This window comes from Equus asinus, chromosome 7 (assembly GCF_041296235.1).
Source record: "Equus asinus isolate D_3611 breed Donkey chromosome 7, EquAss-T2T_v2, whole genome shotgun sequence".
In the NCBI taxonomy this organism is placed as follows: domain Eukaryota; kingdom Metazoa; phylum Chordata; class Mammalia; order Perissodactyla; family Equidae; genus Equus; species Equus asinus.
This window is the reverse complement of record NC_091796.1, coordinates 78,183,987-78,197,961: the sequence shown is the minus strand read 5'-3', so window position 1 is coordinate 78,197,961 and position 13,975 is coordinate 78,183,987. Positions and strand designations below refer to the sequence as shown.

The 13,975-nt window shown below is 41.8% G+C and overlaps 1 protein-coding gene across 7 annotated transcripts in view; it reads right to left on the bottom strand.

Annotated features, from left to right (window-relative positions):
- Window positions 1-677: 677 nt before the first annotated feature.
- The window catches only part of EXD2 (exonuclease 3'-5' domain containing 2), a 96,647-nt gene continuing 83,349 nt past the window's right edge, over window positions 678-13,975 (bottom strand). For 5 of the 7 annotated variants that reach the window (XM_044773860.2, XM_044773861.2, XM_044773862.2 and 2 more), the window contains 5 exons: window positions 7,792-8,123; window positions 6,467-6,573; window positions 5,817-5,952; window positions 4,347-4,703; window positions 678-2,172 (listed from right to left, as the gene is read on the bottom strand). In XM_044773860.2, the coding sequence (XP_044629795.1) occupies window positions 1,956-2,172; window positions 4,347-4,703; window positions 5,817-5,952; window positions 6,467-6,573; window positions 7,792-8,123 (1,149 nt within the window). In that variant the 3' untranslated portion in view covers window positions 678-1,955. The remainder of the gene's footprint in view (window positions 2,173-4,346; window positions 4,704-5,816; window positions 5,953-6,466; window positions 6,574-7,791; window positions 8,124-13,975) is intronic. The other 2 variants (XM_070513864.1, XM_014867211.3) reach the window with 1 other exon arrangement.

Sequence of the window (13,975 nt, the reverse complement as noted above, 5' to 3'; positions counted from 1 at the left end):
CTGGAAAACCCATTTCTTCTTCCCACAGCACCTTAAACAACTTCTTATGTGTTTCTCACCTCTTAGTATGAAGATCACAGAGAAAGAGAAAGGAAGAGCCTTGCTCTCTTGTTTCAGAGGAAGAAGTTTTTCTTGTAAAGTTATCAAAATGACTCAAAACCACCTACGCAAGTTTTGAAACTTAAGTCATGAGTTATGTTCAGGAACCATGTATAAAAGCCCCTAATTTCTCAAGAATGAATATAAAACAAAATCTAGGAGTGCCACCTTGTGGCAAGCCTGACTACTATGACAACCACCCGTCCATCTCCACGGTTCTCCACCTGGGCTCCACGCAGTACAGCCACTGAGACACACGCCCCAGAATAACATAGTGCGTTGAACACACGGTCCCCAAAGTGGCTGGTACTATTCATTTTCAAGGATTTCTAGTTTAGAAATGCCTGTTTGAGGACAAGTGGCAATGAAAGGGCAGAGAACAAAATGCAGGACGTGTATATGAGTTTGTGAGCTGCTGCTGCTGACAGGCTGAAGGAACAGTGTGTGTGAGGTACACCCATGCACACATACTACAGTACCGTCATGTGTAGGAACCTGCAGGATAAATATCTCCTCCCCCAAGAATATTTACCGATTTTATAAAGTTACGAAGAAAAAAGTTTTACATTTACAATCAGTGAGCTTTGTGCTTAGAAGAAGTTTTATTTATCAATGTTAGAGCAACCATCGCCAACTTGGGCACAATTCCAAAACAGAGCTGTTGATGGATTCTGGCTAAAAAATTCTTTTTTAAACTTGTTAAGATCTTGTAAAGTAAGAAAGTTTTCCTACTACTTTAGAAAAAATACTAATCACTAATAAATTGATTTCATAATCAAACTGGTGGCCTCACATTTTGAAAGATAAAACACCACCGATTTGAACATCTAAATGTACTAATTAATCTCGGCGTCCTAGGCATGAGAGGAGATGGAGGAATCCTTACACTGCAACCTGACCAAATGACTCCGGGAGAGAAGTAAGTGCTTAAAAGAGGCCAGTGTTGCAAATCTGATGGAACAGGGAACACTGAAGGGAACTGATATTGATTCTGAGAAAAGATAATCTTCCTCTCAGAAAGGGAGTAAGCTACAAACCTTGCAGTTCTGGGAGGAGGATTCAACAAGCAGACCACAACCGGCACAGAAGGAAAAGCTGAGCAAATCATCAAAGTTCTATCAGGAGTTGGTGCTTATGCTTCTCTCTGCCCCACCCAAGTGGAAGGCCTATTTCCAGAAAAGGATTCCCCCCAGTGTTAGGGTGGAAGCATATGGCAGGAAGTCGCTGCTTTGGTCCTGGACATGTAAAGGGGAGCATTTTCAAGCACATGAAACAAACTGAAAGCGACCTAGAAGGGATGGATCCCAACCAGGTGAGCTGCAGGACAGCAATAAGCCAAAGAATTTACACTGATGAGGTTGAACCGGGAAAATGAATCTGACCCCTTGTTCACCTCTCCAGCTTTTGGAAGCACGTTTTCTCCCCTCCTAACCTAACGGGACTGAAATCTTTTGACAGCCCCTGTTTGAGATAAACCAACACACTGGGCGGGGAAGAAACATATTAAAGAGCTGAGAGTCCTGACAAGTCACTTCAGGAAGAATCTTCCATTTGTCGTCTGCACATGGACAGCAGAAGAGGGAAAGTTAAATAAAGGCCAAGGCCTGCCTCATCCACAAAAATAAAAACAGGAGGAAAAAGCAATTCTCACTCTGCCTAACTAAAATTCAAAGCCGTAAGCTCCCCTTAAAAGAATAGCCTTGCTCCACCAGAAGCACCGTGGGATCAGTATGGGTTAGTATTCTGAGTTGCATCACCAGGCTTTGACAAGGAAAAACCTATTAAAAGAGGAAGAGGTGACTTGTCCACCTTGGCTCCAGCTTCCCAGCTGTCCTAACCTGGGAGCAAAGCACCTATCACGACAGCTTGATGGGAAGGTCTTCCCCGTACTTCCGGAGCAGCTTCTGATGGTTGTGGTCCACTGACCACTGCTGGGGCAGGTGCTTGGGCTGCATGGAGTCCAGGAAATGCTGACGCCAGCGGCTCTCCAGCTGCATGAGGGAGCGCAACCCACCCTGGGAATGGCACTGCACCACCTTCAGCCCATGAGGAACGTAGCCTTCATTGGAAATCCTGCCAAGACACAAGTACAAAGCGTCTCAGGGAAACAAGCACAGGACAGTCTCACACACGGCTCCACGTGCTGTGGTTCAAGGCACCTCCACAAGGGTATCTGGGGAGGCTGCTAGACTCCTAAAAGGTTGGTTCATGTTTTTAAAACATTGTCTTTCCCATATGTGCCTTTTCCTAAAAATAGTTTGGACAAATTGCATACAATCCAACAGAAGGCACTTCAGGATTCTGAGCTATACTTATGGGAAGGCCACTGAATAATGCTCAGCCCCAACAAGAGAGGCCTTACTGTCTCACTGATGATGGGTGAAAAATGTTGGTCTTTTATTTACTCCAGGGTTACCCAGTTACCAGCTCACCCTTCTTTTAAGCTATTCATTCTGAGCCATACTTAGTATTTATATGTGGCTGTTAAATTGGCCCACATGTTCCAGTTTTTCATAACAGTGTAATACCTCAATGTAAAACGCAAGGTGGTACATTTCTTTAGTGCCTTTTCTCACAAAAAGAATGCCAAACCACATCCATGAGAAGTGTTTCAGTCATGATGATACGCTACCATGGCTGCTCAGCTGTGCAGCCAGTGCTGTTTAACGGGAAGACAAATCTTTGCCTCCTTCCTAGCTAAGCAGAGAGGCTTTAAAACTGCTCTGAAACCATGCAGACAGTGCTTCCACCTCCTGGATAAAGATCACCTTTCTCAAGGAAGCTCCCTGCCCCACGGACTCCCTTCCTCTCTCTGCATCCACACCCCACTCTCAATCCTCCCTCCCAAGACCCCGACTAGTCTAGCAGGGTTAGTATTCCCTGGGATCTGCAGACATATTATTATTTAGCCTGTGAGCATCCCACTAACTTGCCTATCTTTCCCCAAACAGCTGTTCTTCTCAGTCCTAGACAGTGAAGTCCAGCATCCTTCTATCCAAGCCAGCAGGATGAATTTGTTAAAAAGCTCTGCGGCTGAAAGGGGAAATTTAGCTCTTTGAGGAAATACATTTGGGAATTGGTTAAAGGAGCCAGTCTCATTAATTTCTAATATGACCTTCACAAGTTACTTAACTTTAACCTCAGGATATCTAATATAAAACTTGGCAAATAACATCTATTCTACAACTTTATATAATAGTTATAAGGATAAAATTCAATAATAATTTTTTTAACTTTGAAAGATTTTTAAAATTCAGGATATAATGCTGGAAGTTACTAGTACGAAATCTAAAACCTACCTCATACTGTCACTATAAGACATAATTAAGGCAATTTATGCAAGATTTATTAGCTTGGTTAGACAAATTAGCATATCTGTAAATATGTGTCTAATAAATATTTGCTGCTATACATTAAGGTTTTTTGGGTTTTTTGATAACAAAATACTATAGGCAGCCAACATCACTAACAGGGTTTTGTGAACTTAGTTCAATTATTTCAACCCCTAATACTATTGAAAAAGTGACTGTTGGGAGGCAAAACTCCAGTAGGTAGCCCAGAGCTTCATCATCTGAGCCATGTACCTATTCATTTCTCAGGAGCATAAACTTCCATTTAGGAACAGAGTTAAGTCATATGAATTCAAATACATACTCATAGGGAAGGAGGGACAAAGCAAGGAAGGAAGGAAAAAGGAGAAAAGTCATTTAAATAGTAACAGCAAGTCTGGCCAACATTCCATTCGGTGGGCCAAGACCCTGGAGTGCAGGTCAGATGGGAAACATGAATCCAGCCATCTCAGTTCTCATGGTCCTAGATAAGGTAAGAAACAAAACCACATACATCACATTTCATTGGCAACTTCAAAGATTTGAGGGTATTTTTGACTATTATTTTCATTTTATGTGCCGACTTGAGGGTTTATTTCTGCATAGAATGTATAAGGCACAACTCCACTGCATTTGAACGCTCCTGCTAATCATGGAAATGACTGGCCATAAGTATATGATCTAAAAGGGTCAAATATAGAAGGCAAGTCTCCTATGGAAAGGAAATTCTCAAACAGGTTGTCCTATCCCATCCCCAAGGTATCTGAAGCCATGAGACTAAAAGGGATAAGCCTGAGGCTATGCCCTGCACCTAAATGGCTAATGCCCCTTTCTGGCAAGTGTTCTCACTGAGCAGTCAGGGTTAATGTCACTGGGTTATTCCTCAATCCCTTCTCTGACCAGAACAGTAAATTGTACCTGGTCTCCAGGTTGGCAGCCTCTTGAAGCATCTCATCTGTGACGGTGTCTGTGTTATAAAACTCTCTGAGAGCTTGCAGCAGCTCTTGCTTTCGATGAGCAGGCAAGCTCTCTGCGTTGAGCAGGGCCCTGGCTCCAGAACGCACCTGCCGGCGCTCAGGATCTTCCAGCAGACGCAAGCCCTCCTCGGAGCCAATGGGGGCCTGGAACTCCTTGGCCAGCCGCTGCTTCAAATGGTTGTCATAGTAGTTGGAGATGGCGTGGCAGGAGGTACAGAGCAGCAGCACATCGTGCGAGTTGTGGTCCTTCATCTCAATGGGGAAGTGCTTCCGGTACTCGTGTGGAATCACGTTCTTCCTAAAAAAGCCCACCCAGAAGGCAGTGCTCATTAGCACATGACACAGAATATATATGGAACTAGCAGGTGGGCTACTGGGATTCTGATCTTGGCCTGAACGTGACTGAGAAGCCTCGGGCACTACAACCCAACAGAGACCACATACAGGCAATCCTCCCTAGTCTACTCTCAGCCCACCTACGTACCAGGGCCTTACGTTTCTCTCTCCCTGAAGTAGGTACAGACCACCTGCTATCAGGTTTCAGTAGAGGGCTGGGGGAGGGAGAGGCTCATAACAACCTTTGAGAAGTCTCTGATCCCAGAAGGAAAAGCATCCAAGAAATGACAAGAAATTCTAATAACTTTTAACATCTGGAAAACAACTCTCTCAAAGCCTGTAGCAGGTAACCTCTACTCCTGAAATTTTGGAAGCCTGGTGACCTGAAAAGGCCAATTTCCTTCATCTGAGGAATCCCTTCCTCTGAGATTATTTCCCTGGTTCATCAAAGTCCACCATTATTTTCTAAGCAGAACTAAGCTCTCAGGAAAAACTTCTGGCAGCAACAACTAATTTGTCTGACTTTTCAAGGGGAGAAAGGAGGACAGTGAGTCACTCCACAGAAGCCAGGGAGAAAGCCCAAGGGTCTGGGCACCCGGGCCCAGCAGGCTGCTTCACCTTCACCACGAGGAGACCCTGGGGCAGAATAGTCTTCCCAGACTACTCCAGAGTGTGCCTTCAGGGCATCTGGATACTTCACCGCAGATACCAAAGATCAGAAAGCTTGTGAGCCACTCCAGGGAGGGTTATAGGACACAGAGAGAAAGGCGGCTTCTGAAGGAACTGATCTTTGTTCCTTCGTGAGCAAAAGGGAACCATTCTGTTTATGGCGAACCGTTACTGAGAAGAGTGCTGCATTCCAGAAACTAAGAACTGGGCTTCGGAGGAGTAGGGACCACTAGAGCAAGGCCAGGCAGAATGTGGAAGCTCTCAGGGAAATGAGGATGCCCCCTAGGGACAAGTCTCTCAGTCCCAGTGGGCAGACTTAACCAAGGCCCCTGAAGGCTCTGCATGTGGCCACAAGAGCAATTTCCATCCGAGGCAGACACTCAGGGAAGCCCAATCTCACACTCACCGAATATAGGAGTCTTTCTTGCCACATACTACACACAGGTTCTCTTTAACCATCAAGTAGTAGTCTCCTGGGGATTCAGGTCTTCCCGCAGGTTCAAACTGTAGCTTGACCACAAAAGGCTCTTCGCTCACCAGCTCTTAGAGAAAAGAAGTGTTAGTATATGACTGCCCACCTCTCCCCAGGGAAGAAGTACCACCTTAACTGTTCTTTGCTGTGTTCTGGCAGAGCTCACTATTTCCGGGTTTTTTATTTTTATTTTTAATTTTTTCTGAGGAAGACTAGCCCTGAGCTAACATCTGCTGCCAATCCTCCTCTTTTTGCTAAGGAAGACTGGCCCTGAGCTAACATCTGTGCCCATCTTCCTCTACTTTATATGTGGGACGCCTACCACACCATGGCTTGCCACATGGTGCCATGTCCGCACCCGGGATCTGAACCGGCGAACCCCAGGCCGCCAAAGCGGAACGTGTGCACTCAACTGCTGCACCACCGGGCGGGCCCTATTTCCGGGTTTTGAATAGCCCCGTCCCACGTGTCTTAAGGTCTCTCTGCTTTCTTCTTTCCATCCCTCTCCCTTATCTCACTCCCCACTCCTGCCAGTGCCCATATGCATCTAACCATAGACAAAATATGACAGCTGAGTCTCAAACCTCCAATGCCTTTGTCCAGGTACCACTGAGCTTTCCTTCGATCACAAGTACAGAGGGGCTGTCCATCAGGAGCATGAAGAAAGCAGTTATCATAGAGGGGTGATTTTCTATAGGGAAGAGAAAAATAAATCTAAAACTGAAAGCTAACTATTGGTCAAGGTATCAGTTGCCTTCCCATGTTCTCTTCTGAGTGACCCAAGCTATTCTCAATACTCAGTTCAAACGTTACAGTCATGCATCACATAAGAAGGTTTCGGTCAACAATGGACTGCATATACGACGGTGGTCCCCTAAGATTAGTACTGTATAGTCTAGATGTGTGGTAGGCTATACCACTTAGGTTTGCATAAGTGCACTCCATGATGTTTGCACAATGACGAAATTGCCTAAAGATGCATTTCTCAGAACATATCAGTGTTGTTAAGCAACGCATGACCGTACATTTATGGAGAAAACCCAAATATGGGAAGAAACCATGTTTATTCCTCTATCTTTAACGGGCTAGGAAACAGAAGTAAAAGGAATCAGTTTATATTTCTAGTTTTTATATTTACAGATTGGGACATTAGGGAGTGAGTGGGGTAGTGTTTACATAGTTCTATTGTGAAAGAAAACAGGAAGAGAGCACCGAGAAGACGGCCCTATGGAGTAATCATTGGATTAAACAAAGTAAATTAAAATTGAAGAAATTCAGTCAAAGTCATGAGGGCCACGTGGATGTATTTCTGGCTTATACGCAATACTCGTTTCAATTTAATCAGCCAATTCCTAAAGGCACTTTACTAGAGACCACATTTCCACTCCAAAGTACTTATTAGTCACTTTCTGCAGTAGAAGCATAAGCTGTACAGGGAAATTCTCATTGGCTGGAGAATAACACTGGCTTCGAGCTGAATGCCATCTAAATAATCAAACACCAAACGAATGAGAAATCAGACGCTGCATTTCTCTGGAAAAGTATGAGGCACTTCATGTTATTCATTTTCACGGCTAGCCTGAAGCAAGGACTGATAATTACATCCTCATTTATAACTGAGGAAAGCACAGGTCTAAGGTCACATCGAGGTCAGTGACAAAGCTACATTAAGGCCTCTTCGTTTCCATTCCAACTATCCAAAAATAAAAAAGCAAAAGAAGGGGAAAGGGAGGAAAATAAATCAAAAGACAGCTCCAAATGCCCTTGAAGGAAAAAGAAAATGAAGTTACCCCTGGAGGGCCTCTGCTCCTTTAGCACACAGCCTTCTCCCCACACCCAAGGTGAGGCAGCAGGCCTTGCGCTGGAGGCTGGGCCCCCGCCTTGCTAAGGGACAGGGAATGGCTGTTACCTGGCAGAATAGCCCACCCCCAGGGGCTTTCTTTTATGTTTTCTGGGGTCCCTCCCCTGGTGGCCGCCCGGCATCGCTCCATCGATCTTAGACTTCTTATTTCTTGGCTTCTGCTGAGACTCTGTCGCCTCCCCAGTAACCTCTTCTCCCACTCTGCTAAGTCCTTTGCTCCGGAATGGCATGTCTACCACATCCTGGCATTTCTCCAAGACTTTTCTCCAGCCAGTGCAGTCACTGTTTTCTTCTGGAGTTGAATTCCTAGAGAAAGGGTATCCAAGAAGATGGAGAAAGAGAGCCACTGAAATCTGGGCATCCCTGGCAGCATAAATTACCTGAAGAGAAAAGTCAGAGATCAGTGGAATCTGGAAGGCAAACTAGAGAGAGTAACTTCAAAGTCAATCACAGAGATACAGACAACTGAGGATTCTAATTCAAGATGTACAATAACCTAGGCACCATGTGCTTCTTAAAAACGTTTCATCACGAAAAATTTCAAACTATACAAAAGTAAATCAAGGGGCCAGCTGATGGCGTAGTGGTTAAGTTCACATGCTCCACTTTGGCAGCCCGGGGTTCACAGGTTTGGGTCCCGGGTGTGGACCTACACACCACTAATCAAGCCACGCTGTTGTGGCATCCCACATACAAAACAGGGGAACACTGGCACAGATGTTAGCTCAGCTACAGTCTTCCTCAAGAAAAAAGAGGAAGATTGGCAATTGATGTTAGCTCAGGGCCAATCTTCCTCACCCAAAAAAAAAAGTAAATCAAATAGAATAATGAATCCTCACATTTCCCTGTCTATGTTTTTAACTAAAATAGCCAATGTAATGACTTACTGTAAAGGCTCAAAATTCTTAATCTATATAAATTAGTGAAGTTTCTTTCTCTCTGCTACCAAACCTGCTGGACAGATTTTTCTCAAATTTGGGGTACGGTAGTTACCACAGGTCTGACAACTAACACATGAATTTCCCTTTGGGGATGGTCATCGTCTACAACAGCTGAAACCAACATTCATTAAGAGGCCTGTGTGACTGTCAACCAGAAACAACCTGCCATACTTATTACCAAAATGTTGAAAACAGCTTCAAACATGAGCCTCAAAGCAAAGTCACAAGAGTCCATTTCTGGAATTTTATTTAATAATGGTGAGTCATTCTCCCAAGCAACTGGTCACAGGCAAGCTGGTCATAAATAAAAGTAGTCAAAACTATAATTAAAAGCTTTTCCCAACAAAGGGTGCAAGGAATTAAAATTCCTTTAATTCCCCTTTAATAACCAAGCCTAGTAAATCATACTACTAGTGAAGATTTTTTTATGCTTTTAGAATGAAACAAGTTTGGGTAACATTTTCCATCTAGACCCAACAATCTACATGTCTATCAGCAGTCGTCACCCACAGGAAAAGAGTGTGGTTGAGTGTGAAGAGTTCAGAGTGCTTTTCAACAAATTATTTTCGAACAGTAAGAAAATCAAGGCACTTTCAACAAATGGTGGTGGAACAACTGGATATCCACATGCAAAAGAATGAAGTTGGACCCCAGCCTCACAACACACACAAAAATTAACTCAAAATGGATCATAAACCTAAGTACAAGAGCTAAAACATAAGACTCTCAGAAGAAAACACAGGAGTAAATGTTCATGACCTTGGGTTAAGCAATGATTTCTTAGTTATGACATCAAGAGCATGAGTGACAAAAGAAAGAAATAACTAGACTTCATCAAAATTAAAAACGTCTGTGCCTCAAATGACCCTATCAAGTAAGTGAAAAGACAACCTGCAGAATAGGAGAAAATATTTATAAACGATACATCTGATAAGGGACGAGTATCCAGAATAAATGAATATATATATCAACAATATAAAGACAAGAAACCTACCAAAAATATGAGCAAAGGATCTAAATAGATATTTCTCCAAAGAAGATAAACAAACAGCCAATAAGCACATGAAAAGATGCTCAGCATTATTACTCACTAGGGAAAATGTAAGTCAAAGCCACAATGAAATACCACTTTATGTTTACTAGGATGGCTCTAATCAAAAAATAGACAATAACAAGCATTGGTGAGGATAGAGAAAATTGGAACTCTCATACACTGCTGGTGGGAATATAAAATGGTGCAACTACTTTGGAAAATAGTTTGGCAGTTCCTCAAACAGTTAAACATAAATTTACCAAATGACCCAGCAATTCCACTCGTGGGTATATACCCAAGAGAATTTAAAACATATGTCCACATAAAAACTTAGACACAGATATTCACAGTGACACTATTCATAGCAGCTAAAAAATGGAAGCAACCCAAATCTCTGCCAATTGATGAATGGATAAACAAAATGTGGTATATCCATACAATGGAGTATTATTTAGCAATAAAAAGAAATGAAGTACCAATAAATGCTACGATATGAACGATCCACAAAAACATGGTAAGTGAAGAAGCCAGTCACAAAAGGCCACATACTGTATGATTCCATTTATATAAAATGTCCAGAATAGGCAAACCTATAGAGACAGAGAGTAGACTAGTGGTTGCCTAAGGCTTGTGTGTTAAGACGGTGGGTTGGGAAGTGACCACTAATGGGTATGGAGTTTCTTTTTGGGGTGGTGAAAACACTCTAAAATTAGATTGTGATGATGGTTGTACAACTTTGTAAATACACTGAAATCCATTGATTTGCACACTTTAAATGGGTGAATTTTATTGTATGTAAATTATATTTCAATAAAACTATTAAAAGAAAAGAAGGAACAAATGAACGAACCCAGACACAAAGAAGTAACTTTCTCTGGGTCATAGCAAACCAGAAACAGCTATAGAAAACAAATTCAGATGTGATTCCCGGAACTCCCCTTAAAATAATAACTATTGCTAACTTTTCCCATTAACAATGTTTTGGAAAGATGAACAAGTGGTAACTGACTCAGCAAACAAGAGAAGGCTGACACCTCGGCCCATAGGGAGTGGTAAGCAAAAAATTCAAAAATCAAATTAATTAGAGCCACAAAGAACGGCAAAGCATAAGGAATGGGAAGCACAGGTACCATCTGTGAAAGCAGGATACAAGCAGGGGTGAAACAGGAGGATAAGATGAACATCTCCATAAAGAACACCTACAACCCCAGATCCCCTCTTTTACCCCACAAGGCCAGGCAATTACTTCTTCTCTGACCTAAAAGAGTAAAAGTTTGTAGAACCAAAACTAAAATGGAGTCACTCATGTCAGGGACAAAATGGAGTTGGCCAATGCAGGCATATTAAAGAAAATGAAACTTTACTTTACATGAGCTGCAGGAATTTACAGCTTCCCTTAGAAATCAGTGGAGGACAGCAGCCAATCCCCAAACACTGAGTCTGTTCACGCTTTTTCTTCTTTGTTCCCCCGTCTCAACTACCCTGATCCGAATAAGGAAGAAGACCGCCAGGGAACCAGTTAGCTGAAAAAGCCAAATAACTTCTGCATCTACCCCATAGAAATCCTTTAGTCTGTGAGCAACTCGGAACTCATCGCTCCTGCAGCCTCGAGTTTCCTGGCTTGCAGGTCAAAACCCTTGCAACAAACTCATCTTTTTCCTTTGTTTTACTTAGTGTGCAGAGGTTGGTTTTTGACAAGTTTAAGTCATATAATGGCTAAATCACAGAGGATCTGGACCTAGTAATACCAGTCACGGTGGAGGTTGGAGGCAAAGTGTCACCTAAAAATGGGAGGATTATGGGAAAGGCTATACACTGAATGGTGAGACTACCAGGACCTTTCCCCCATTCAGCTACCAGAATATAGGCTGTGAGGCTTATACCTCTTGGGCAGAAGACTAGAAGATTCATCTCTGGAGAAACTGAGTAACCAGAGAGAAAAGACTTAGTTACTGACATTTGACTATGATCTACAGTTACTGATAGTTAAACCCACTCGTCCAAAAGCCCTTGCCATATATGCTGTGCTTTTTTTTTTTAATGTCAGATTTAATATTTTCTGTATTTTCTAAAATCTCATTAAGCATGTTTATAATTAGAATGAACACAACAAATATTCTAAAAATAAAGAATGAATAAGCATGTTTGGAAATTCTGAATTCTCACAATAACATGGATCACAAATTTAGTAGCAGTAGCAATCAACTTTTTCTCCCTAACTTTTTATTTTGAAAGTTTTCAAACCCACAGAGAAGTTAAAAGAATGACAACTGACATTCATAATTGTCAATATCTACTTTATCTCTTTATAACGTAGATACCACACAAACACTTGTTTTTTTGGCTGAACACATTTCAAAATTAAGTTGCAGCTATTATGACACAATCTCTAAATACTTGAGTGTGTATCTCTGAAGAGCAAAGACAGTCTTCCACATCATCACACCATTATCACTCCCAAGAACGTTAACACTGACAAAATACAATATATACAGTTCTATTCTAACGTCTCCAATTATCTCCAAAATGTCTTTTACAGATGTTGCAGGATTCAGGGTTTTTAGTATATTTACAGAATTGTGCAATCATCACCACAATCAATTTTAAAACATTTTCATCACCCTCTCAAAGAAACCTTATACACATTAGCAGTCATTCCCCACTTATCCCAGCCATAGGCAACTACTAATTTATTTTCTGTTTTTACAGATTTGCCTGTTCTGTACATTTCATGTCAATGGAACCATTCAACATGTCAGGTCTTGTGACTGGCTTCTTTCCCTTAGCATAATGTTTTCAAGACTCATCCATGTTGTAGCACGCATACTTTTTATTGCTGAATAATATTCCATTGTATGGCTACACCATATTTTATTTATTCATTCATCAGTTGATGGATCCAATCAGCTGTTTAACATCTTCTCCTTAAATATGATTGGACAGCTGAGGATTTAAACATTTGAGAAAAATCTTTAACACAAAAGACAAAGACCAAACCAAACATTTAAAATAAGAAACTCAGAGGAAAAAAGGGCAATGCAGGAAGCAGAAGAAAACTTCAGAAATCTTCAATACTCGAAGATAACAGACAATATTATACCCATTAAACAAAAATGGGAAGTTATTTTTAAAGTGAATACTCAGAGAAGACGAAGGATCTCTCATAACTTAAAAATATGATAGGAATAATTAAAAATAATAGAAATATTGGAAGATAAACTTGAGAAAATTTCCCAGAAGGTAAAACAAAAAATACAGAGATGGAAAATAAGAGAGAAAATATTTTTCTAAGAAAATCAGAAGATCACTTCAGAGGGCCCACTATCCAAATAAAATGAGTTCTAGAAACAAAAGGGAGGGAAACCGTCAAAGAACTATTACGAGAATAATTTCCTGAAATGAAAGACGTGAGCTTTCCAGATTGAAAGGGTCCACTGAATTCTAATAAGGAAAAATGGCCCACACTAAAGTATATCATTATGAATTTTAAAAACTAAGAATAAAGAGAAGATTTTCCAGAAAGAAAAACAAGTCACACACTCAGTACTAACACTGGAAGCTACAAGACAAGGAGCATTGCCTTCAAAGTTCTGAAGGAAAATAATTTCCACCCTAAAATGCTACACTCAGCCAAACTCTCAGTTAATAGAGAGGGAAATCAATATCTTTTCAGACATGCAGGGTGTCAGATTAACTTCCCATGCTCCCTTTCTCAGGAAGCTTTTTACAAAAAAGTAAAAAGATGTGGCCTTCAGAAAGCAGACGATCTACTGTAGAAGGGAAGGGGATTCCCAGGCTGACGGTAAACACAAGTTCCAAGATGAGAGCTGGCAGCAGGGCTGGAGTGCCATCAGCCTTGAGAGGAGCAGGATGACAGAGGGCTCAAGGAGGGCTGGCTCCAAGGGAAGGGAAATGAGTAAGTTACCTGACGTGCCTGAACCAGCCCAGAGGAGATCACAGTTCTGTTCAAGAGTCTGGGGCTGAAAGAGCTCACAGGCACACAGAAAACTACGCAACCAGAAACACCAGTGATCACTCCCGGGAAAACAAGAAGTTGTATAAGAAAAAAACTTAACTGCAGTTTACTATGTGGCTCAGCTATAAATAACACCAATTTAAGTAGTAGATATTAATCTGATAAAAATGATGATTTACCCATATCGGGAGCATGAGGAAGGGAATAAGTATCTGTCTGGGGACAGAGGAATTGCAAGAGTACTAAATCCTGTCTTCCACAGTAAGAAGCCAGAAGATAATA